Raw genomic sequence first — 27,484 nt, forward strand, 5'->3', positions numbered from 1 at the left:
GTCTGTTTTTACACTCCTCTGTAGCTCCTCATGTGTCTCTCCCCCCTCCCCTTTGCCTCACACCCCTCTGTCTCGCTCTCTCACTCTCTCACATTCTCTTTCTCCCACTCCAGCACTCACCCATCCCCTTCTAAAAACTGTCCGTGGATCTCTTCTTCTGTTTGCAGCCGTGAACAAGGCACCATGCCGGGACTAAGGGACCAGGCGCCACTATCAGTTCTCTTTCTGTCCCTGCTGGTTTACTTCTGGACTGTAAACGGACTGACAGAACACAGCGAATCAGAGATCAGCCACACAGCTCCAGAGCAAAATGTGGAGGACAGAAAGGCAACATCTGGAGCAGGTACAAATGACACAAGACTTTTGTCTAAAGTTCTGTTTAACCCTTATCTTCTATAAAAAGTATCAGGCTGATTTTGACTTTTGGTAATAATCCCTGAAAGCTTCAATAATCTCTGTCAATTGGGTTTTAATTAGGCTAGAGGGGACGTTGGGGGTCTCTAGGATCCCAAATGTATAAGAAACGTAAAGAACCTTTAACCAAGTACAAATTTTTGGTGCTTTGGAAAGAAAGCACTTGCTAATTAGTATTCAGTTTTCCAACAGCACACTGCATTTACTTTGACAGGTTATATTTTGCACATAGTTTACAACACATTTTGAGTGGTACTTTACGAAAGACAGGGATTCTTCTTGAAGGATGCCAGAGTTTTTGCAGTTTCGTGACCAAAGCTCTTGGTGACAACAGCAATACTTGCACCTGCGCTTGGAGAAGCCACGTCTAAGAAGAGAACTCGCTGAGGAAGGCAAAAGCTGAGTTATTTACCTGACGTGATGTGACAAATGGAGATCAACTAGCGCTCTATACTGTACGTTGAAGACAGACTTTCATCCTTGTGTTTCAAAAGAATGTGATGGCTTCATTATTCTTGCAACTCGGATTAAGGAGTTAATTTAAGAGTTAATAGCAGCACTGTTGCTGAGGTTTGGAAAATATGGTTACTGGCAGGCTTCTGGTATTCAATAACACAGCATTTCCATTAAATGCAGGAACGCAGACTCACTTTTACAAACTGGAAAGATCGGTGAAATTACAAAGAGTAATGAGAAGAACTCAGTAGGAATGTATGTATTTACATGTCTTAGGCAGGAATATCTGTAGTGTTATTTGTCACTCCCTAGAGTATCCTCTCACAAGATTTTTATAAAGGTTGCTGCCATGGTGGGAGAGTAAGAGCCTTTTGGTTGCTTTTTAGGGCTTAAAGTCAACACGAAATCCATATATTGACCTTATTCACTTGCTTAATACTTGTTCCTTGCCTTGTTGTGAATGATTCATTGATGCATGTAATTTCAAAGATGAAGAGTTTAATCAAAATGTCATTATGGCCTCACAGGCTATTTGATGTTGTCAACCAATTGCTATTTTAGGCATTATTTTAGCAGGCTTGGTATTTAATGCCAACTTTTCACAAACGAGTGAACAAAATCAAGTTCTGCCCTACAGTTTTACTTGTTGAATCTTGTTTTATTTGGAAATATGTTACATTAACCAAGCAAAATGAGGGTTTCACATCGACTTCAAGACCTTTGGCTTCTTGGCTCAGTTTTGGCCTATAGCTGTGGTTCTTCATTCTGAAGATGCTCTGGTAGAACAGACTTCAAACACACCTGCACACCAGCCCAGGCTTTACCCTGGTGCTCCTGTCTGTTAGACGATTTAGTACTCTTAGACCGTCAGACTGAAAAGGATCAAATGATACTTGATACAATCTGTAAAATCTGATATTTAGGAACCCATCTGAAGTTGAATGAGCAAACTGTTCTACACGAAACACTTGGAAAAACACTAGTAATATTTTTGGAAATTTCTGAACATTTAGAAAAAAGTTTTACAATTACGCTTATGGGAAGAAATGGTGAAACCCATCAACAGCTGTCATTTGTCCTGTTTCGTCCTAAACTGGCGTAGTAGTTAGTGCACATGCTCTGTTGACACTAAGGGGCTGTTTACACCTGGCCACTTCATGCGTTTTCTCAGATCGGATATCTATCCGATCGTGAAAAGACCAGGTGTAAATGCCCTCCGAAACGCATTCGAGACGGATTTGAATCCGATCGCTCAAACCACTTCAGGAGGTGGTCTGGGCCGCATTCCAGACGAAACTGGACAAGTGTAAATGCATCTGGTTGTTGAAACCACATATGTAAATTGTACTCCTCCCAAAAATGCTAAAATATAAACGTGTGAGAGCGTGTTATAGGCTATATGTAATGTTATAGCAGCCAGATATGACGACGCTACTGGAACACGCGCGTCACCACAGATGAGCAGCTGAGCATTCTATTCATTAAGCCAACGTGCAAACTAACGCAAATCAAAGTGAAAGTAAGTCGCAGACGCTTAACACACAATCATCATCATTAAAAGTAAAGAAACGAAGTGAGGGCTGTTGCCGCTCTCCCTTATTGCGGTCTTTGATTTTGAAATTTTACCTGATGAACAATAAAATGCAGCTCATATCTGTTGCTTTCGTGACGTGCACTCCATTAAATCTGCATATAGCGCGGGAATTGAAGATCGGATTTAAATCCGTTTCGCAAAAACACATTTATGTGACCAGGTATAAATGGAATCGTTTTGATAAATCAGATAGCTATCCGATCTGAGAAAACGCATGAAGTGGCCAAGTGTAAACAGCCCCTAAGAGTTTGACTCCAATTGAACAATCCTGTTTCTGCTTTTCTCCTAATCATTTTGTGTTCTCTCTGGCAATAAAAACGGCAAAAAGGCCTGTGCTGAAACCCCTTCATTGCAAGCTAGTGTTGATCAACAGCTAAGTAAACTTTTGCCAGATTACTCAGAGACTCCCAAGGACTGGCGTTGTGGACTAGCTCTGTGGGTAATGACTTCACAGCAACAGGCAAGAATGTTGCTTAAAACTTTCCCAGCAGGGATGAAACTGCCCTTGGGACACAGGACAGGATGAATTTCAAGGGCCAAAGCGTCTGTGTCAACATATGAGGCTATGAACTTTAAAATTGGGCTGTCAGGGTGTGTGTGTGTTAGAGTGTAGCTTCAATTAAAGATGAGTTGACAATATGGAAATGAGGGACCAAGAATAATGTTTGTTTTTCTAGATGTTCCACAAGTGAAGATAATCCCACCCTATGCAAAGATTGAAGTTGGACAGTACAAACGATTGCTGTGCAAAGGTGAGAGGCCAGTTGAAACATAAAATAATAATTTTGTCATCATTTATCCACCCTTGTGTCATTCCAAACTCGTATGGTTTTCTTTTGTGGATAACAAAAGATGAATTTTTGGAGAACATTGTGGAAATCTTTTCATTACAATGAAATTAAAAGCGGATTGGATCTGTCAAAAAATGAAAATAAATATACCTGTGAAATCTCTACATATATATATATCATTAAAGTGGTCTACGAGCAACAAGTCTTTTGAAGTCATATAGCTTTGTGTGAGGGACAGACGTCAAATGCAAGTCGTCATTCACTAAATAAACAAGCCAAAAAAAAATTCTCAACTAGACAGCAAAAATCTAATTTGTTGCTGCAATCTAATGCTGCATTTGAGGTTAAATTTCATTGACATGAATGGCACCATATTTGATTTGAGAGTGCAATGAGTCATTCTTTTTATTGAATTATATAAATTTCAGTCTGTTCTTTACACAGAGATATCATATGGCTTGGAATATATTGCAAGAGTATTTAATAAATAATACAATTTATAATAAAATAATATCAGGTTATCATTAATAATAAAATAAATAATAAAAACATAAGGCAGTGGCTGGATATGCATTTGTTGTTGAACTAACTCAGATGCTAAAGCTATAGTATTAATTCAGTCATTTGTCTATGTTATTTCCTAGTTGTTGGGGATGCAGAAGAGATTTACTGGTTTTCTCCTAATGGTGAGAAGATTCTAACAAAACGTGACAATCTCGAGGTGCGCAGTCATGGAAATTCCTTGTCCTCTCTCATTGTTCTCAATGCCAATTTGAACAATGCTGGGACGTACAAATGTGTGGCCAGAAACAGAGACAAGGAATCACAAGCCATGGCCAAGCTGTACATCCTTTGTAAGTATTTACCTTAATATTATCAGTCAACATTATCACAATTATTATGACAGTCCATCCTGCACATTTCTGATTCATTTAACATTATGGGTTCAGTGTTCTGTCAGTCATATGAATATATTCAGTATTTCAAATTGAAATGTCAAAAAAATGTTTTGTAAGGGATTAGCATTTTGCTAACTTCCACCATTTTGCTATATTAAACACACATTTATTTTTGCTCAAAGATTTTTATTGTGTCAGTCACTTTTAATATTTATAGTCTTTTTAGATAACTTTTTTTTCCTGTTTCCAGATCTGGGCCAGAAGTATAGAAGGGCTGTTTGAATCATACTTGAATTAGTCAGTCATCCAGAACAATGTGTTGGAAATTAGGAGAGAATTATCAAAGTGTAGCCAGACATCCTGGTAGACAGATGCATTCCTTTTTCTTTGTACGTTCCTGTTACAAGTGTCCAAGAAGCGTGGGTTGGCTGAGGGAGTCAGTGTTGCAGTGTAGAAAACTAGACTTTTAGAAAAGCCAGAATTGGCTGATTGGTTTCCCCAAACTTGTCTACAAAAAGTGTGCTTTTCCATTTGATCAAGCAGCTCAAATAAGTTAAGCTTGGCAGGATATTGGTTATGACAGACTGTTTTCGTGGATGATAATGTTACTCTTTTTGGTCTCAGCTGTGAAATATCTCTACATTCATAAAAATAATTTTTAATTCCATGCATTTATTTGCATGGAACATTTCAATTGCACAAAAGGCTCCTTACAGTGGTTTTTCATATTATTAATATGTCTTCACATTAAGAAAAAAATGGCACTTTTAAGAAGTGTTCACTGAAAGGTTCTTTGGTGATCCTAAAATGTTTTTTCTCTGGTTTTGCTGTGAACACGCCATGAAGGTACACGACCTCAGATAAAACCTCATACCATGATCTTAAAGACATGGCTGTTATTGAATTTTCTCTTGTAAATGATTGCTTCAAAATAAGACTATGATAAACTTGTGAAATGTTTTTACTTTTAAGCAATTTATGATGAGATAATACAAGTGAATTAAATAATGTAAATTAACTTTTTGTTTTCTTGCAGAAACTTTTGAATCGGCATAAAGTATGATCCACTTTGCAACTTATTTTAGACAAGAACTGGCTACATTGACCGGCATGTGACAACCAAAAGAGCCTATTGTATCAGAACAGTACTTTGTAAACACGACCTGCACATCCTGGAATGGAAATTGCATAAGTGCAGCCAATCAGATTAGCTTGCTGTTTTCAGAAAATTACAGTTCTGTGTTCGATATGCATCAGACAGTCTGAGACTAACCACAAAGTAACCTTCAACTTCAACATGTGCGGCTATAGATTGAGCTATAAACTACAGTTTTCTAAACCCTAAAATTCAAGATGGTTACCAAGTTGGTTTCTTTCCTTCTCTTTCCTTCTCTCTGTGTCATTTAAGTAAAGAGAATGCGTAGAGAAACTGAGAGGGAGGGAAGAGGAAAACGACAGAAAGAGCCCAAGCCCACTAAGAAGCCCAAAGTTCCCAAGCCCACCAAGAAACCCAAGGGTGAGAAGAAAGCCAAAGGAGAGAAGGGTGGGAAGAAGAAAGGCAAGAAGAATAGGGAGGAGACTACCACCATCACCACCACCACCACCACCACCACCACCACTGTGGCACCCACAACCACTGTGCCACCCACAACCACTGTGCCCATTGAATACGATGAGGATTTTTATGACCCTGAACCTGACCAATACTGGGATGAAGGTTAGAAAAGCCGTTCTTATTAAATGACTCACTCAATTAGATCTGGGCATTTTGGTGTGATTGGAGCAGAACATTGACTGCCTTGGTTCTGTAGAAGTATTGTCTCCACTCATTTTCTCCTTGGGGATTTTAAAACATTCTTCATAAAGATTCCTCAACCAAACCAACCAGTTCAGAGATGAATAACAACATTACACATTTGATCAAGACATGAGTCAAAGACAAAAGTACAAGACTGAGTACTTAAATTCTTTTACAAATGAATTAACTTCTGATACCATAAAGCATTATGAATGACATAAACAAATAAACAAATTAACTATGCTATATAAAACTGTTATTTTGTTATATACTGTTATAAATATTGTGAGACTCATTCGCAATGATTCACAGGAGTAGTTGCAGATGAGCTCTTTTGTCACAATTTATGGTTGCATGGTAACAGCAACTTCTTTGTTTGGTGGATCTCTCTTTAGGAATTATGGGTAGTGTAGTACTTCACCCAGAAATCAACTATGAAACATGGTTTACAAAAAAAAAATACAAAAATAAAGTGACTTGTGGCTTCTACAGAAACATATATAATTGTCAAACAACTTTGGAGAACATGCTGTGTCTGGAATAAGATCATGTAGAATGATTTTATTCCATGATCTGGAATATGGATGGAATTGACTTGCGCTCACAAAGACTGTTTGTATACATAGAATTTCCTGCGGAGACAACAACAGCAGCAAAGCCTACATACCCTCCGACAGAGAAAACCACAGATTTCCCAACAGATTTTCCTCCTGACACGGATGAGTATTCCCAACCTTTTCCTGACTCATGTGAGCATAATATCACTCATTTCTGTGTAAATAAACACTACTTTGTACATTATTATGATCAACATTTCCTTTAACTTTTTTGAAGACGATGACTATTGGAAGGTGGATGAGCCCACACCCACAACTTCTGTGATTGCTGGCCGTCCAACTAATGAGGATGATTATTGGGATGCCAGATGTGAGTCTTCCAAAAATTGATGTTTTCACTTGAATTAAGACCTGAAGCTAGTTAGCAGGAGTCACAAATGACCAATTGTTCAGTTACGACACACTTTAAAAAAGTTATAAAAATGTATTTTCTTTGGCAACAGATGAGGTGGCAGAAAACCTGCCTTTCCCTGATGGCGAAGAGATCAGCTCTACCGACAATGCCTGGCAGTACACCACCACAGGTAAACCGATCATTCCTTCTAAATGCTGTGTCCTCCTCAAAATAACATGACATTGTAAACTATGATTTATGAAATGTTGTCTGTTTAACTATTATTGCAAAATGGTACTACTTACTATGTCTTAAAATTACTTTAAGTTCACATTTTGTAATTGTAACTATAGTTTCAAAACATAATAAGAACAGACAAAAAAGAGTAGGTTTAATTGGCAGTTGGGTTAATGGCTTTCTGCTTTCTCAGACTTAAATACATCTGTTACAAAGGAGTGAATTTAAACACCCTATGAATTTATGTGTGAATCAAATAAAACTCTTACCACAATATACACCCATCTCATGAAAGATCTTGTTTTTGCACCATTAAAAATCCGCAATGTCTTACAAAAGGCAGCAAACCAACAGCGACAGACAATTAGCAAACATTTTACGAGTCATTAAAGTTTCTCTACTGTACTCTCAGTAAATCTCGCAAACTTAACCTACATTTCTTTTCTTTTGTCACAGAGGAGCCCACAGTCCCTCCATTTGAAAACAACTGGTATGAAGAATATGATTATGGACATGGTACAGTACATACTACTTTGATACCCCTTTTTTTAACAAAAGAAAACAAACATACAGTGAGACATGCATGAGAGGTGTTGGCCTCCCTCTTTCTTAATGAGAGTACAGAAAGTGTGACCTGTCATTTCTGACCTTAAATAAACACTTGCAGAGACACAGAGGTGCCGCTTAAGATGAAGCTGATCATTTTAAATCATGTTGCCGTTAAGTGAAAATGTCAGTGGAAATGTTTTTTTCCAACCAGATTACTATAATGTCTTGCGTCTCCTCCCCAACTAAATCTTACTCAAAAAAAAAAAAAAAAAAAAAAAAAAAAAACGTGTGCATAAAAACCAGCCCGATCTCACGGGAAAACGTACAAATTCAACGAGGTGGCTTATTCGTACAAATTCATACGACCTGATTTTTGCAAAATCGTACATATTTTACGAATTGGCCAATTCGTATGAATTCATACGAATGACCTACCCCTGACCCCGCCCCTAAACCTTATGGGGTGAGATTTCGGTCACAATTCTGCGCGCGCAAGATCACATTTTGAGCGTGCAAAAGGGCATTTCGCACGCGCGTGAACTGAGTTTTGCGGAGAAATGTTAGACGCAGATAAGAAAATATTGCGAGCGAACGAAAATCAATTTTGCATTTAAAATAAATATTTGGATGTGCGCGGACGTTCTCTTTCGCGTGTGCAAAGTTTCACTTTCTTGCTCCTTTCATACGCGCTCTCTAAGCGCAGACAGCTCGCTTGCTCAACACAACCCAGCGTTACAATATGCCATAATTCCAGCCAATCAGAGATGAGACTGCTAAATTCTGATTGGCTGGCTTGAAAACCAATCACAAGACTCCCTGCATCACCGACTGCGGAAGAGAACTAGTGCAGTTGAGTTTATTATTTATGAAAAATATTCAAAAACTTCACTGTAATTCACTGTATTGTTGGCAAATTCAGTTGACACATCACTGATGTCCTGATGGTTATACTACAACACCTATTTTGGGAAAAATATATATTTTACATTATATATACACTTGTAAATGTATAATTTTTATGATTTTTATGAAAAATATTCAATAACATAACTGTAATTCACTGTATTGTTGCCAAATTCAGCTCACACATCACTGCTGTCCTGATGGTTATACTACAACACTTATTTTGGGGAAAATATATTTTAAGTTGTATATACAATTGTACATTTATGATTTTTTATGATTTTTATGAAAAATATTCTAATTTACTGTATTGTTGCCAAATTCAGTTCACACATCGCTGCTGTCCTGATGGTTATACTACAACACTTATTTTAGGGAAAAATATATATTTTAATTTGTACATGCAATTGTAAATGTATAATTATTATGATTTTTATGAAAAATATTCAATAACATAACTGTAATTCACTGTATTGTTGCCAAATTAAGTTCACACATCACTGATGTCCAAAGTTATTGAATATTTTCATAAAAATCATTAAAAAAATCATAAATTTACAATTGTATATACAACTTTAAAAAAAAAAAATTCCAAAATAAGTGTTGTAGTATAACCATCAGGACATCAGTGATGTGTGAACTGAATTTGGCAACAATACAGTGAATTACAGTAAAGTTATTGAATATTTTTCATAAAAATCATAAAAATTATACATTTACAGTAATTGTATATACAATTTAAAATATATATTTTACCAAAATAAGTGTTGTTGTATAACCTTCAGGACAGCAGTGATGTGTGAACTGAATTTGGCAACAATACAGTAAATTACAGTGAAGTTATTGAATATTTTTCATAAAAATCATAAAACTTCTACATTTACAATAGTATATACAATTTAAAATCTATATTTTTCCCAAAATAAGCGTTGTTGTATAACCATCAGGACAGCAGTGATGTGTCAACTGAATTTGCCAACAATACAGTGAATTACAGTGAAGTTTTTGAATATTTTTCATAAATAATAATCGTAAAAAATAAGCAAAACGATATTTATACAAAATAAGTCTTGTAGTATAACCATCAGGACAGCAGTGATGTGTGAACTGAATTTGCCAACAATACAGTGAATTACAGTGAAGTTTTTGAATATTTTTCATAAATAATAAACTCAGCTGCACTAGTTCTCTTCCGCAGTCGGTGATGCAGGGAGTCTTGTGATTGGTTTTCAAGCCAGCCAATCAGAATTTAGCAGTCTCATCTCTGATTGGCTGGAATTATGGCATATTGTAACGTTGGGTTGTGTTGAGCAAGCGAGCTGTCTGCGCTTAGAGAGCGCTCACGGCTGGTATGAAAGGAGCAAGAAAGTGAAACTTTGCACACGCGAAAGAGAACGTCCGCGCACATCCAAATACTTATTTTAAATGCAAAATTGATTTTCGTTCGCTCGCAATATTTTCTTATCTGCGAGACAAACATTTCTGCGCAAAACTCAGTTCACGCGCGTGCGAAATGCCCTTTTGCACGCTCAAAATGTGATCTTGCGCGCGCAGAATTGTGACCGAAATCTCACCCCATAAAACCTACCCATCACGTGGGTTTGGACAAATCGTACAAATTCGTACGAGTGAGGTCGTGCGAATTAGTACGAATTAGCCAACTTTTTATCATTCGTACGAATTGGTCGTGAGATAGCGTTGTAAAAACCCTTATGTACGTTACAGTTTACCTTGTTAGCAGGTTTTAAGAGGCATTATGATATGGGGTGCATGCATGGAGGCAGAACCTGATTTTACCAAGTGCAACATGTTCCTGGATCAACACCTTTGTTGATTCTGTAACAACATTTCCAATCAACCAATCAGATTTGAGGGACACAGTTTATGTCAAGTTTAGGCTTACAACAAGGTTTAGGTGATTCTACATCAGTGTTATTCACCTATCATTTCCCTCAGATTTTAGGGATATCTTATAGGAAAGGGTTAGGCTTTTGAGTAGGGATATGGTCAGGATTACATTTTTGGACAGTAATGTTTTTCCAGGATCAACAAAACATGTTGACCCAGGAAAGCGTCTAACTCAGCAAAATCAGGATGTGCGTGCATGGAACCCTTATTTTAGATAAAGGGAATTTTTATTAGGAAACAAAACTCTGTCCGGGAGAAAAACAAAACAGACAATGTTATTATTAGGGTATAAAAACAGAATTTCGTGCAGGAAAAGATTGCAGCCTTAAGGAAAATGTGGCAGGAACAATTTTGATTTGATTATCTGATTCAGTTTATATCTAATTCACTTAAGTTGGAAATCTGACTTTCAGACTATATTTTCGTACATATTTCATGATCTCCACAAGTTTCTGTAAAACATCACAATCGTGTTTTCCAGCATGATTTAAGAATGATCCAAAGAGCATCTTCTGCTTCAATCTGACCTACTAATGTGTTCACATGATCCATGTCACAAATGTATTATCTGATTTATGACCTCAAAGCTCAATTCATTACATATTCATTATATAATTTCTTTTTTTTAAACACCTTTAAACTTCTTTGAATCCGGCTGTACTCGCTTAATGTGTGACACTGACTCTGTTATGTTGTGCTCTTACTTACACCCTTGCTTTCTGTTCTGTCATCAGAAAAGAAACTGGAAGAGGAGAGGGAAAGAGAGAGAAAAGAACAAGAGGAAAGAGGTACAGTGTTTTATCCTCATTTAAAGAGAGTTAATATCTTTTTGCTGTGCTCTCAACTAAAACTTTATATTTAAGAGTGCAGTTGTACTGAACATGATTTGGATGTAGGCTCTAGAACGCAGTAGCCTGATATTCTGAACAATAATACAATTTAGAAAACCATAACTACTTAGTGGGTGCTATTCAATATATATATATATTCAACAATAGTGTAGTAGTTATAGTGTTGTTTATTCCAGTGTAGTATTGGACTATCATTGGTTTCAATCAGATATTTGGACATGAGTAAGATCACATATTTTTTAAATTATTATTATTATTATTATTATTTTATCTTTGTTCATTCCATTTGTTTGGTTTGTCTTGAGCTGGAACATTTTTTTTTATTGATCAAAAACATCAACGTGTTTGGCCAACACTGTCTCAGTCTTCAACAGGCCTGTCTAACTATCCGTTTCCAAATTCTGTTTCTAGTTATTTAAATAACACAGTTAGCATGACAATCACCTCTGTTTTGTCTTCCAGCTACCCTACATTCTGCTTACACATGATTACTGACTTTGACAGTTGTGGGAAATTACCGAATGACAAGCATTCATTAACACCCGTGAACTCTGACCCTGTTCCCATGAACTCTGATGTTCAGTTCTAGTTCCTAACAGACTGAACAAAATCCTTCGCACTGTCTGGAGCAGGAATTTTTATACAATTTCTATATGCAGAATATTGTTGAATATTAACCAACATAAGTAAACGAGCTAAGAAAGAGAGTTTGGGAGATCTTGAGAAAAATGTTCCAGGTTCAACAAAAGTTAAGCTCTTCTAACATTATCTGAAATCAGAAGTCATCTGCAATATACTTAAACCTGATGTAAAATAATGATACTACACACTCGTCTATGCCACAGTATAGTTATAAAGGGTTGCAAGGATGATGTCAAAACCTGGAAGACTAATTTAAAAATATATATATATTTTCTCCTATCCCATTCCAATCTACAGAGACTATTGAAAATTCAGAATGCGCTTGGCTGAAAACTGAAACCGAAAATAAATAAATAATAAATAATCAATTAATTAATTAATCAATCAAATTTATTTAATAATCAACACTCAAAAAGAAGCTAAAACTAACTTTACAAACATTTAAATTGCACATGAGGCAATTTTTATTAACTTTTTAAAAGCAGAATTGTTTCTACTCCAGTTTGTTGGTCAAATATAAACTTTAAAATGACAATATACTGTGATAAATTGTTTTCATGACAGATTTATTCAAACATACATTAAATAATGAAGACATCACTAACAGGGTAAGTAATATGTGAATATGTACAGTGCATATATCAATTTAGCAAAATGCTGAGTTATTTTTTTCTAGCTAACTAATGAGTTTGTGGACATTGAATAGCTTTCTTGAGGAAAATATAACGTTAAGTGACATTTGTATAGCTTACAAGCTGTTTTATTGATGTCTTTCCCAGTTGAAACAGTGATTGGGTGAGACATTGTTATATGAGACAGGATTCATTTCGGTATGTTGTTGTAATGTATCTTTCAACATACCTTCTGGTGTTCACCCATGGTTATTTTGTGCTGTAACTAGTAGTAAAGAGGAGATGAGATGATCGGTTCATGTATGGCTATACAGTGATCTGTCCCGCCATATTAAAGAGCCGCATTTATTGTTTGAATTTTGTTAAAAAAAAAAAATCGACAGAATTTTAAAGTTGAGACTATGCTTTAATATTAAAAATAACAAATCACAAAGCTTTTTGTGATTATCGGATGGCAGGCGTGCCACAAATGTTTAGTGAAGTTTTGTTCACGCATCAACAGAAAACAGAACAGACTAAGAGATTTTAGACATAAGAAACCATACAATTACCGGTTTAAAATCGAAAAATTTATATTATCAGCCCAGAGCTAGTGTTCACACAGCTGACACGTTGGTAACACTTTAGTTTAGGGTCCGATTCTCACTATAAACTAGTTTCTTATTAGCATGCATATTGGCTGCTTTTTAGTTCTTATTGGGCACATATTAATGCCTTATTCTGTATGACCTTATTCTACGTCCCTTAATCCTACCCAATACCTGAACTATTAATAAGCAGTAATTAGGAGTTTATTGAGGCAAAAGTCATAGTTAATAGTAAGTTAGTGAAATTGGAACATAATCTAAAGTGTGACTGACATGCCATTGGAGAAGCGGTAATTAAATGTCTGTGTCAGTCACTGATTTCGGCCCTCCAAAACCATTTTGGCCCGAAACCGAAAATAGCTGTTTCGGCCGAAATTTTTAGGTAGCCGAAATTTCGGTATATCCTTACAGTGGAGTGTTGCTCTGTGGTGCTCTTCTAACATTGCTCTGTTTGTTTGAGCCAAGGAAATTTATATAAATTAATAACTGGAGAAAGCCATCCGTTAGCATTCACATTCATCAAAATGTGAATTCACCAATATAATTTTACCTAGTTCCTCAATGGCTGATCAAAAACAAAGCCTTGTTCTAGCTGATCAAAACATCTAGTAAGTTAAGATGTTAATTCATTTTCATCAAAAGCAAAAAAAAACAAAAAAAAAACTATAATATAATGAAAAATGATCAGAAGGTTTAAATGTTTTTAGTTAAAATATACAGCTACTTTTAATGTAATTTTAGCTTAGCTTTTAGTAACTTTATATGCTTTTGTCATTATTTATTTATTTATTTATTTTTATTTCTATTTATTCACTTTCTATTAATTTCTCATTTTCATTTAAGTTTTATTTTTTAAGTTGAATTAAACCAAAAAAGATTTTTAATAGTTTTAATTAGATAACAGTAACAACGCTGACTACCAGCAGTTAACTACCAGCTTTATCTTCATGTTTTGCTCATGAATCCATAGCATTAATGATGAACTTTGTGTTTTTCCCAATAATTTGTCGTCTCAGAAAGAGAAGAGAAGAGGCATGAAGAAGAGGAGGAGAGAGAACGCAGGATTCAGAAACCTCCACCACGCGTGTACAGAGAGCCTAAAAGTGAGTGGTAGGACTTGGTTTGGGCATATAGCCATATGGGATGCTTGCCATTAGCTTCATCACTTAATAGATAACATAAGACAAAAAATAAACTTAGGACAAAATGACTGTGAATAAATAATAAAATACTGACATGCAACAAACTTATGTAAGAGCATTCCCAGCTCTCAGTTCTGGCCGCAGATCTTACCAAACAAAAGCAACATTTTGGCATTCATTTCAGTGACTTAGACATAATGTCAACATAAATATAATTGAAATAGTGAGATCTTGATGAAGCATTCATTAGGTTCAAGTGAGTAGTTACCTTAAAACACTTTTGGAAGACTTCAGTTGTTTTTAAGTCATTGCAGATGCTGAATCCAGCCAAATCCTGCTTTATTTCAACAGCTGGTTCTTTTCAAAGAAAATTCCAAATGTCCTCCTGCGCAGATACATGGATGTAGTCCTTCATCTTAATGCACATTACTCTGAATGAAGACAATAAGTGGCAGAGCACTTATTATATTAAAAACGTATTGTTTTGAATAAAAAAAAGATAAATATGTTATTAATCTATTGTTGTTTCATTATATCTTTGAGTTTATTGTGTATCTGCATAGTCTTATCTATATAGTTTCCATTTACCTTGATAGTTCAAACTAATATTGAGTATATAATGTATGTACATATTTTCGTATATTTATATATACTGACATCAAAACGTAAATTTTACAATTATGAAAAAATAAAAAATGAATAAAGTAATACATAAAATAATAATGATATATAAATGAATTTATATTTACTTGGAACACATTTTAGAACACAAAGAAAAGAACAAGCATAAATTAAAGGACATAAATTGAAATAAAATAAGAAAGTTTAGCACAGTGCTTAGTGAGGAAGCACAGATAAACCGATTTCAGTCTGGACTAGAACATATTGTGTCAATCACATTTACATTTATTCATTTAGCAGATACTTTTATTCAAATCATGTGTTCATGCATATGTATTTTTTCTCTGGTTTGCTGTCTCTTGCTGTATCAGTTTGTCCTCCTCTGGGTATGGAGTCTCATCGCATAGACAATGACCAGCTGCTGACTTCCTCTGTTTTTCAACATCGCTATGGCTCACACAGAGCTCGTCTTAATATTCAGGTATAAACATATGCACAGATACTCTAATGTATATACGGAACACTGAAATGTATAAGAAATATGCATATATAGAAATAGATGTGTTGTCAATGTGAGCATATTGGTTCATGTAACAGGCGTCTGGTGATGAAGATGATATGAATGGTGGGGCATGGTGTGGTAACCCTGAAGAGAAGATCCACTGGATTGAACTGGACGCACGTACACTAACAGAGTTCACTGGCGTTATCACCCAAGGACGAGATGACCCCCTAGAGTAAGACATTAAAACCTTGGGAGCCTTGTGGTTAATTGTGTTTAAGAACTTCCAAACCATCTAAACAGTATAAATCTACAGTCCTTGTTATTGTTTTGTTGTTTCAGGAGCGACTATGTTTCTTCCTATTATGTGGCATTTAGTAACGACAGCAGAGAATGGACTGTCCTTCATGACGGATATGCTGAATGGGTAAGTTGCCAGATTGCTGTCATTTTCTCTTCTCCTTTTGGTTTCCAAATCTTTCTGTGTTGCTTAGAGGTCATAACTCATTAACTAGACAGGGATTTTCAACTGGGGGTCCGTGACCCTGATATTTCGAGAAGTTATTATTTATTATTTCATAGTTGCTTTAAAATTAAAATATACTAAGTAGAATTAATGTACAAGTATATGACTTTGTACATCAATTGTGATTATATGAATGGTTTTGCAATAAAGCATCATACCAAAGTCTGCAAATACACTAATATGGTTCTATACCCATGCTATTATAGGCCAGGCTTAAAGTGCAGCACTTGATATTATACAATATGAAATAAAAAAAACGATCAAACTAAAAGTATTTAGTCTTTGAATCACTTTTTTTTTCTCCCTTCTCTCTGCACTCAGTTATTCTTTGGCAACTCAGATAAAAGCACCCCAGTTTTGTCTCAGTTTATGGAGCCGGTAGTGGCACGTTACATCCGCATCTTGCCACAGAGCTGGAATGGTACGATGTGTATGAGAATGGAGGTTTTGGGCTGCCCAGTACCAGGTGAGAGACTCAGGACCTTTGATTAGACTCAACACAGGCATTGATGGGAAGTATCAAATTCAAACAAAGATTGTGCATTGCGTGCTGAATAGGGGTGTACAGCAGAGCCAATGTTTGCATCTGTAACAGTCTCAAAATTATTCATATCTGTATTCGGATAAAACTGGACGTGGGTTGGATGTACAATTTATACAATTACTTGAGAAGACTGTTATGTCTATGGTTCTTAATGTATATCTGTTTCCTTCGTAGTTATTATTGAACAAATATGCCTTGCATAACTCAAAATAATAAGTTGTTATTATGATTGTAACATTTATGTTAAGATCTTCTAACTGTTAAAGCTGATAGCCTTGTAGGCAGTACTTCGAGATATAATTCGATTGTGGTTTGGGTGACCTGAGTTCGAGCCCGATAAATAATTATTTAAATATCTTCTAATTAAAACAATAATACTGAATGTTTCATAAAACAAAGTAAAAAAAAAAAAAATTTTTTTTTTTTAATTTTCCAGAGGAACTTTGTGTACAGTTATGTCAGGACAATCACCATAGACTATAAAAAAAAATATGGACGCTGTGTCCGTGACATCACCCGTAGGTTTCTGTAGAGCATTTTTGAAGCTCAAAGTGGGCAGAGCTGGCCGTCGCCATCTTGGCAGCACGTCACCGCGTGTCACTCCTGGATAATCGAAAATGGGCAAAGAGGCGGGATTAGCTGAGGTGACATGACGGCTAACAGACAGCAGACAAACGGCTTGTAGTGACAGCAGCGGCAATCCACCTGCCACTCAAGTGGCCACGCCCCTAATTATGCTGAGCTTTAAGGTTTAATATAATTTAAACGGATGCGTTAAATAAAAATGCTCATAGTTGTCATGAAAGGCAAAATTAGCTATAGACCAAAACCACTTTTTGTACCAGGCTGTAAACATATTTTTTTCTGCTGTAAAGTTGGGAATATTAACATGGGGGGTCTATGGGATTGACTCTCTTTTGGAGCCTGTCTCTAGCGGCCAGTCGATAAATTGCTGTTTAAGTCACTTCCGTGTTGGATTCAAGAGAGAGACCGGAAGGTTGCTGCTTGACAATCACCCATAACCTCAAATAAGAGGAGTCAGACTTTAGCTGATTAGTGAATGTAGAAGTTGAAAGAAAATGTTCAGTGTTGAAAATTGCGATTGCGATCAAGCTATGCTTATTTCATTCATTCGTGTATCACATCGTACAAGGTTTAAATCATTTAAATATACATATCAAATAGTAGAACATCTGTATGATGTAGTATTTTAGTTGATATTTCTGTTGCCAAGTTCTGATTTCTGAGAGATGCATAGAGACAGCAACACGGCTATTTGATTTGTGATCTATCCCCTGGCACACGTTATTCAACAAGGAGTGACTGTGTCAGCCAAATATTTTTTCTATTATCAGGCAAAATTATTCATTATTCCCTTTGAAGCCATCATCCGTGCCTTTCCGAATAAGGTATTCGGCTTCGGGCACATTTTTAGCATCAACAGTTTAAGTATATTAATCAACATTGTGCATTTGTTCTTTAATCAGATCCTCTCAGCCAGCACCAGAGTCAGAATGAAGTGATGCATCGAGATGACCTGGACTACACCCATCACAACTACCTAGACATGGAGAAGGTGATGGGAGAGCGCCAAATTCCTGGAGTCTTAAAAGTTCATGAATGGCAAAAAAGATATAAGAATAAACTACAATTTAAGAAAATGTAAAACTGGTCTTTATGATAGGATGTTGTTTGTGGCTGCCAGATAATTTCTGTGTTTCTAAGCTATAAGATTCAAGGTGTAGCACATATTTGTAGCACAAACCATGTGGGATGAGTTACACACAGAAGTTTAGTAGGCTTATGGATTGCAACAAATGACTAAATGTGCGGTAATCACTTAATTTTTTTTACTTTTCCTATTGTCACAGCTCATGAAATCAGTTTCTGAGGAGTGTCCCAACATCACCAGATTCTACAGTTTGGGCAAGAGCTTTAAAGGGCTAGAAATTTATGCCATGGAAATTACTGATAACCCTGGGATGCACGAAACAGGTGAGGGATATTAGAGTGGGTATGGAAGAAACAGTATTATTATTCCGTTTTGTTTATATTGGTCATTAAATAATTTGTTATGAGATTTGAAATTTTAACATAAACGAGGAGGAGAAACCAACAACGTGTGTGTTCATTATCCATTTATCTTTCCTCAGGAGAGCCAGAGTTCAGGTACACAGCAGGTTATCATGGTAATGAAGCTTTGGGACGAGAGCTTCTTCTGATGCTCATGCAGTACCTGTGTAGAGAGTATAAAGATGGCAACCCTCGAGTGCGCCACCTTGTGGATGAGACACGAATTCATCTGGTGCCATCAGTTAATCCTGATGGCCACATGAGAGCTTTTGAGAAGGTGCGTTTAAAAATGTATAAAGTTAAAAGTGAAAGATGTAATTTCTGCATCACTAGGCAGGAACTGCTAAAATAATTACTGCTTTTAAACAGATTCAGAAAAAAGTGAATAGCTACAGTCTAGCCATCTGAGATTTTGTACTGAAGATAATCCATAGGATTAAGATTTTTCACATATTAGCACCATTTTTTTGTTTGCTTTTGGGATATGATCTGATCTTAGCGTTTGGACCTGGAAACATCAACTTTATCAACCAGACAGGTTAAATTCCCAGGGAACATGCAAACTGACTAATAATAGACAAATCAATGTGGATAAACGATCTGCCAAATGTACAAATATAAATGGTGTTGTGACATTTTAATCTCACTAAAGTATGTAAGTAACATAACTTTGTTTCACAGGGCTCAGAGTTGGGCAGCTGGACATTAGGACACTGGACTGAAGATGGCCGTGACATCTTCCAGAACTTTCCAGACATAAATAACATTCTTTGGGATGCAGAGGATAAGGGCATGGTGCCCAAATTGACACCAAATCACCATGTACCCATACCTGAGGGTATTCTGTCAAGCAATGGTTCAGTAAGGAAATAATTATATGTTATATGTGTTCATTTAATGAATCAAAGCACCACTCACATACTCTAGTCTTGAACACCTTGAGCTTGACCAATTAGATTAGAGGACCAGTACTAACGTTTTTTCTTTTCTTTATGTTCTTCCTTTCAGGTTGCAGTGGAAACTCTTGCCCTTATCTCCTGGATGGAGAGTCATCCATTTGTGCTTGGTGCCAACCTGCAGGGTGGTGAGAGACTGGTGACATACCCCTTCGACATGCACCGCCTCACCAAGGAGTCTGAGGACATGGAGAAAAAACTCAACTCCAGAGCGAACAGACGGAAGCGACAGTATGAGGAAGAGGAAGAAGAGCCCAACCCTTACCTTCACATTGGATACCATCAGGAGAGCTACAGTGGCCCCCAAGAAAACCATGCATATCATCAAGAAAACTATGGATACCATCAAGAAAGTTATGGGTACCACCATCAGAACCAAGGATACCATGAGGAGAACCAAGGATACCATGAGGAGAACCAAGGGTATCACGATGAGACCCAAGGGTACCATGATGAGAATCAAAGGTATCATCATGAGGGTCACTCTGAAGGGTATCATGAGGGCTATCAAGAAGGATATCCAGAGGGATATGGAGAGGGTGAACCAGGGGAAGAGATCAGAGTGGTTGAGGACCAGTCTTTGTTTCGTTGGTTGGCCATTTCTTATGCTTCTACTCACCGCACCATGACTCAAACCTATCAGGGAGGATGCCATAGTGATGACCCAACAGGTGGGCTGGGAATTGTCAACCGTGCCAAGTGGAAGCCCATCCCAGGAAGTAAGCATTAGGAATTTGTGTGGAACAACAATTTAGAACAGGGCTGTCCAATCCTGCTCCTGAAGGGCCATATTACTGTAAAGATTTGCTTCAGCCTGCTCATGCCAGGAAGTTTAAAAAAATCCAGAAGACCTTGTTAGCTGGTTCAGGCGTGTTTAATTAGTGTTGAAGCTAAATTCTCCAGGAAGGTGCCCTTCCAGGTGCTGGATTGGACACCCCTGATTTAGAAGGATCTTTCAGATCAAATTGAATCTGCTTTGACACGTTAAAGGGATACTCCACTTTTTTCGGAAATAAGCTCATTTTACAACTCCCCCAGAGTTAAACAGTTGAGTTTTACCGTTTTAGAATCCATTCAGCCGAATTCCGGGTCTGACGGTACCACTTTTAGCATAGCTTAGCATAGATCATTGATTCTGATGAGTCCAGTAGCATTTCTTTCAAAATGACCAAAGAGTTTCAATATTTTTCCTATTTAAAACTCGACTCTTCTGTAGTTAAACCGCGTACTAAGATCGACGGAAAATGAAAAGTTGCGATTTTCTAAGCCTATATGGCTAGGAACTACTCTCATTCCGGCGTAATAATCAAGGAACTGTGCGGCTGTACCATGGGTGCAGCAGGCGTAATGATATGACGCAGCGCCTGAAAATAGTCCCCAGCTCGGTAACTTCTTCCAACGTGACCGGGACTAAGTTTGTCCAACCTATTAGACCTATTTTCAGGCGCTGCGTCATATCATTACGCCTGCTGCACTCATGGTACAGCCGCACAGTTCCTTGATTATTACGCCGGAATGAGAGTAGTTCCTAGTCATATAGGCTTAGAAAATCGCAACTTTTCATTTTCCGTCGATCTTAGTACACGGTTTTACTACAGAAGAGTCAAGTTTTAAATAGGAAAAATATTTAAACTCTTTGGTCATTTTGAAAGAAATTCTACTGGACTCTTTTATGCTAAAAGTGGTACCGTCAGACCCGGAGTTCGGCTGAATGGATTCTAAAACGGTAAAACTCAACTATTTAACTCTGGGGGAGTTGTAAAATGAGCATATTTCCGAAAAAAGTGGAGTATCCCTTTAAGGCACCGATAAACGTATATATAAGAACAAACTTGTGTGACGCCATTTTGAACAAAATCAGGGCAAAGCTCTGTAAACACTGTGATCTGAAAGCACTGTGAGTTTGAGTCACTTTTGAATAAGCAACAAGCGTCAAACATCTTTCCTGTGAGATGATGTGGCTTCTTACACAGAATTAGTATTAGTAATATTTAATCAATCAAAGGGTTTCGATCTTCTGTTTATTCAGCTACAGACCATATGATGCCCGATAGGGATTTCCTGGAATGACAGGGCATATTTGGCGTGTCTGCGTGAGAGCGCCCTCTGGCGTTCAGATGGAGCAGCATTTACTACCGATCAGCTGCACTGCACTGACAAGCTGCGCATAAAATAATTGCAGCCTTTGCCAAATCACGTGCAGTTTCATTGCGATTAATTGTGCAGCCCTAATGTGCATTGAGGCTCTACCTTTGACGTATAAATCTTCTCTGGTTATTTCTTCTGTTTAGTACGTCAAGTTCAACATCTTTATAGTAGACAATTCATTTTTAATTCTAATCAACTTTGTCACTGTCACTCTGTCACATCTTTAATAATGTAAAGCTGCTTGATTTAAAGCAATCTATTGTATAAAGTGGTATATAAATAAACGTAATGTGAACTGAATGGAGAGCCGAATTGCAAAGTACGTGCAAACATAAGCAAAGAACAAAAAATAACTTTACTGTGAGTATATCAGGGCTTTTAGTGACTCATTTCTTTTTGATACCTATTCCTGTCCCTTCTTCTCTTGTAGGTATGAATGACTTCAGCTACCTTCACACTAACTGTTTTGAACTGTCAATTTTCTTGGGATGTGATAAGTTCCCTCATCAGAGTGAACTTTTAAGAGAATGGGAGCATAACAGAGAGGCCCTGCTGACCTTCATGGCTCAGGTGAGCTGTTCACATTCACATCATGAGAATGTACCATAACAATTGTTTAAAAACAGAGAAGCCCGTCTCTATTAAGTATGTAACACGGTTCCCTGAGAAGGGAATAAGATGTTGCGTCATGGCCTTGATGCTATTCAGCATGCACCGGTTTCTGAATCACATCAATCCTATGAAGGCCGATGAAGGTCAGGTGACAAAGCGTAGCGCTTCATCAAGCCTATAAAAGGGCACCTAATTCACAGAATTACCAGATTCTAATTGTCTGTAGAAGCTGCAAAGGCATGCAGGAAGTATGGCAAAGCGACGCAGCATCTTGTGAGGAACCGGGTTACATATGTAACCCAGAGATTTTCCCTTTTGAGGGAACTCAAAGCTGCGTTGTGGTGTTGAAGCTATGGGAATGTTAATACCCATGCCACCATACTGAACAAATGCCTGACCAACAGGGTTGAGATGTATGCAGATAGACAAACCCTGTGGCTGACTGAATGAAATGACCCAGAAGGACTTGATATCCTGTTGACGAATCAATGTCCAAACTGTAATCCTTATGAATGTGTGCGGAAAGGACCAGCCTGCCGCAACACAAACCTCTAATATGAATATGATCATTTTAGAAGACCGTGCGCCTCATAGGCTAAGTGAAAAATGCCAGAAAGGTTGTGAGAGTATGCAGAGTATGCAGTGCACTTCCTGAGTGGTCAACATGAATCCCTTGTGCCCTGACTAGACATAAGAGATGAAGTCTCTCCTGCTCTGGCAAGTTAAAGGGTTAGTTCACCCAAAAATGAAAATTATGTCATTAATGACTCACCCTCATGTCGTTTCAAGCCCGTAAGACCTCCGTTCATCGTCGGAACACAGTTTAAAATATTTTAGATTTAGTCCAAGAGCTTTCTGTCCCTCCATTGAAAATGTATGTGCTGGTAATAAAGATATCATCAAAGTAGTCATCAATGGGTTAGTTAGAATTTTTTGAAGCATCGAAAATACATTTTGGTCCACAAATAACAAAAATGACGACTTTATTAAGCATTGCATTCTCTTCCGGTTCTGTTGTCAATCCGCGTTCACGACTCTGCAGTGACGCTGCTGACGTAAGACGCTGCTGACGTGTTATCTGGTGCGCCCGAGCTTCGTTTACAGTCTGAGGGAGACGCACGCTGTATTCAAGCTATTCTACATTGTTTGTATTTTGGTATTGCTATATTTTTTTAAATGGTGCGTAAGTGTGCATGTCAGCAGCGTCTTACGTCAGCAGCGTCTTATATGTATAAGACATATCTATATCCCAGAAATACCGAAGTGTCAGGGTTGGCAAAAAAATCTCCTGAGAGCATCAGGAGCAGAGCAAGCTTCCATATCCAAAATGGGACATGGGGGCTGGAGAAAGAGAAAGGGAAACATCTGTCTCAAATACCAACTCAACCTGCAATCCTCATGATCAAAGGCTGCCTCGCTGCAGGTCTTGAATCAGTGGCGAACAGATGTCTGACCCTCATCCCTCGAGAAGAGAGCCAGTCAGGAGTAGAGCTTTCTAATTGTGCCCCCTCCAGAACTGAATGTGCGTGCTCCACTCCTAAACAAACAGAGATTCTGTGAGTCATCACCCATAAGAAAGTGGGCACATTGACACACATCTCCTAAATTGCTTGCTTGTATTGATTTAGTACTATTAGTATCTAAACAAAATCAGTCGAACAGGACTTACAATTTTGACAATCGTACTGAAACAGACATGCTGCTTTTAAAGATAAAGAGCTGGGGATTCTGTGACATAGGTGCCCTTTTATGGTCTTGATGATGCGCTTTACTTCATCACCTGACCTCCGTCGGCCAATAGGATTTCAGTGATTTCACTCATGATTCAGACACCAGCACATGCTGAAGCCGATCCCATAGTGTCAATGCCATGATGCAGCGTCAAGTTCCCTCGAAAGGGAACCTTGTAGGTAGGACTTCGAGAACTCTGCATCAGTGTTGTAGTACTTGAGTCAGTCTTAAGACCGAGTCCAGGACCATATTTTCTATTACTAGTCAAGACAATCTCATTCGAGTCCAGGCTAAGTCCAAATGCTTAAAATGTGGTCTTGGACTCTGACTTGAGACTTTAGTCTGAGTGCTTTTTTTCCCAAACTCGAGTACTACAACACTGCCCTCCGCAACCTTACATTAACCATGGTCTCTTTCCCAGGTGCATCGTGGCATTAAGGGAGTTGTGAGGGATAAAGAGGGAAACCCTATTCCCAACGCCACTGTCTCTGTGGAGGGAGTCAACCATGATGTCAGGACTGGTGAGATATTTTCTGTAGTTCTGGAAATTGTACTGTTTTTTGTGTACTAAAGAGTATCAATAAAAAAGACTTCTACTCTTAGGTGAATCTGGAGATTACTGGCGACTTCTAAACCCTGGTGAATACCGTGTAACTGCCAGAGCAGACGGCTACTCTTCCTTCACCCGTCTATGTGTGGTGGGATTTGACGCAGGTGCTACCCTGTGCAACTTTGACCTCACCAAGTCTAACTGGGACCGCATCAAACAGATCATGGCTCTCCATGGCAATAGGCCCATCCGGTTGCTGAGCAGTGGAAACAGGGGCAGTGGGCGGCCCTTCTCACACGGCAGTAACCAAATCCCAAATTCTAAATTCAGTAACCAACTTCCTGTCGGTAATGGTGGGGACATGAACAGGGCTCGTCTCCGTCGATTACGGCTAATGAGAATCCGCCGGCTACGGCAGCAAAGACTTCTGGACAGCAAAACGACACCCCCTACCACAACCATGACCACCACAACTTCACTTCCATCTACCACAGAGAGTACAACCCCATGGTATGACTCCTGGCCCCTTGGGGAGACCTTTGAAGAGAACACAACCCCACCAGAAGAGATTGAGTTGACAGATGCACTGGACTACAACTACAATTACAAGATAGATGATTATTAAGAGCAAACTACAGATCAAAGTTTTGCTCCACAGATTGATTGTTTTGGACTATATAGGTCATTACACAAAAGACTTTTATTCCAGAATATGAAAATTGACCTTGATAATTAATAACACTCAATTTTCTGGTTGCAAAGTATGTTGAAAGCAGCACCCAATGGCTTGCAAAGCCTGAAAGTAGTAAGAATAATTCTGTTGTGCATTCCTGGCTACACATTTACTGTATACTACAGTATACTACAAAAATGTAACATGAAAACTTCTCATATGACCATCATATTCACTGAGAGGAAAGGAGAATGTTTTAATACAAGAGAAGGGGCTGTATTACAATTTCTTTCTCACAATAAACAGTCAGTCTTTGTTTATATAGGGCAAGTGTACATGGGAGATTTTCCCTAAAAGCTCCACCAGGTTCAATGCCCTGTGCTAAAGGACAGTTTCTTACCAGTAAATAAAGCCTTGTTTTCATATTCACACTGTTTTTGTTTTATCTGCATTAGTGTCATGTGCACATCAAGGGCCTCATTTATAAAACGTACCTATGCACAGATCTGATTTTAGAGTGCCTGTACATGTATAAAAATGGTCTTTGACGTTTTGCACCACATTGTGTTCTAAGCAGGCGTACACACTTTTCCTTGTGGCAGAGTTGGAGTACTGCAGGTATTTGGAAATCTAAACAGCAATAATGATAATAATAAAACCCTGTTAGCATTATTGCATAGCATTAAAGTTAAATTATTTGGTATAAATTACTAAATTACATTTGAGAAAGGATCTTGTAAGAAATGAAAGCACATAGCCGCGTTTCCACCGAAATTACCTAGAGACAATTTGTCCCAGGAACTTTTTTCACCCCAGACCTGTTGCTGTCTGTGTTTCCACCGCAGTCTAAAGTACCATGAAGTTTAGGCAAATTAGTCTGGCGACGTAGGACTGCGCACTACTTTACAGTTCCCGCTGGATTTCATCCTCTGAATTTTTCCTGAACCTTGTCCATCGGTTGTATTTTTTAAACTCTATTGTTGATTTGAATAGCAAACAACAGCGTTGTTTACTGCATGCACCGCAACAGATTTGAAAAAATGGTGGTTGAAATAAAATTCTGCGTGGAGTCAACCAATCAAAATGCGGCACAAACTCAACCAAATCAGCATGTTCAGCGCCCAAGTCCAACCACTGAAAGTTCCTGAACTTTGAAAAAGTACTACCTCGCAAACAGGGACTTTCGGAGGGGAAAATATTTACCCGGAACTTCATTTAGACCCTGGTTCCTATGGTGGAAGCACACCAATACCACCCCAAAGTCCCTAGTTCCTGGGGAAAGGCGACACATGTTAAGAATGTATATGTAGAAATTAACATTAAACAAGATACATGCTGTTATATTGTTCATTATTTCATGTTAACAAATGAACTAATTGCATGTAATATTTTATTCAATATTATAAATAATTAATATATAATATAAACTATATAAACATTTTAATGAATTAGAATGAACTATACCAGAGAGATGTTTACAATATGTACTATAGCATGCACCAACAAATAAAGGATCAAGTGAGAGTGAAATATTTGGATCATGTGGATGAAGGAGAGAGCCACGTTAATTACCGGAGGCTGCAGTTTCAGGACTGCATTTCTAGGATGCTGTTTGTTTGTGACAGCGCCACCTAGCCAATTCTACTCCAACAGAGGAGACCTGAATTAAGCCTAAAACAAACAGATGCAAAAATGCAATCCCGCTTTCTAAATAAAAGAGCCAATCGCTGACTGGTAAAGTCATCGCATCACTGCAGCTGCCGTTAATAGCTCTGGTTGCTATTGAAACAGTGTTCTGAGACAAGTGCTTAGGACTGCACATGCGTATTGGCTGGTCTAGGCTGAAACTCAAGTAGATAGGACTTGGTCTTGGGTGACCGAAAGCAAATATGGCCGTCAGTGAACAGACATTCCTTGAAAGGGACTTTCAAGGATACTTCCTGTGGTGGATTTTTGGGATGAATGTGGAAGAAGACTAGAGTGGGCGAAAACAATCAGCCACTTTATTAGGAATCTTACAAAATAAGCAAAGAGCATGCATTATGCACTCTGTGCTTTTGTATTGCAGATACTGACACGCACACAGGGAAGTCGTCTATCCCCAGTTGGCCAGCGGCTTATATCTCACCACACCAATTCCTAGAATCAGAGAAAGGTGTTAGTCATCATGCACTTGACCTACTTTACTCACCAC

At 37.8% G+C, this 27,484-nt stretch overlaps 1 protein-coding gene across 1 annotated transcript; it reads left to right on the forward strand.

Moving 5' to 3' along the window:
- Positions 1-85: 85 nt before the first annotated feature.
- Positions 86-25,719, forward strand: aebp1b (AE binding protein 1b). The gene is made up of 22 exons (XM_084388705.1): positions 86-343; positions 3,142-3,216; positions 3,900-4,109; positions 5,563-5,871; positions 6,579-6,701; positions 6,787-6,879; positions 7,013-7,093; positions 7,597-7,656; positions 11,235-11,288; positions 14,229-14,315; positions 15,347-15,456; positions 15,573-15,712; positions 15,820-15,904; positions 16,325-16,469; positions 18,035-18,123; positions 18,419-18,542; positions 18,701-18,897; positions 19,302-19,481; positions 19,629-20,295; positions 22,155-22,294; positions 24,489-24,588; positions 24,671-25,719. Exons 1-22 carry the CDS (start codon positions 184-186, stop codon positions 25,240-25,242), a joined length of 3,801 nt encoding a protein of 1,266 aa, XP_084244831.1. The 5' UTR covers positions 86-183; the 3' UTR covers positions 25,243-25,719.
- Positions 25,720-27,484: the final 1,765 nt, after the last annotated feature.

This window comes from Rutilus rutilus (genome assembly GCF_951802725.1).
Source record: "Rutilus rutilus genome assembly, chromosome: 19".
Classification (NCBI taxonomy): Eukaryota; Metazoa; Chordata; class Actinopteri; order Cypriniformes; family Leuciscidae; genus Rutilus; species Rutilus rutilus.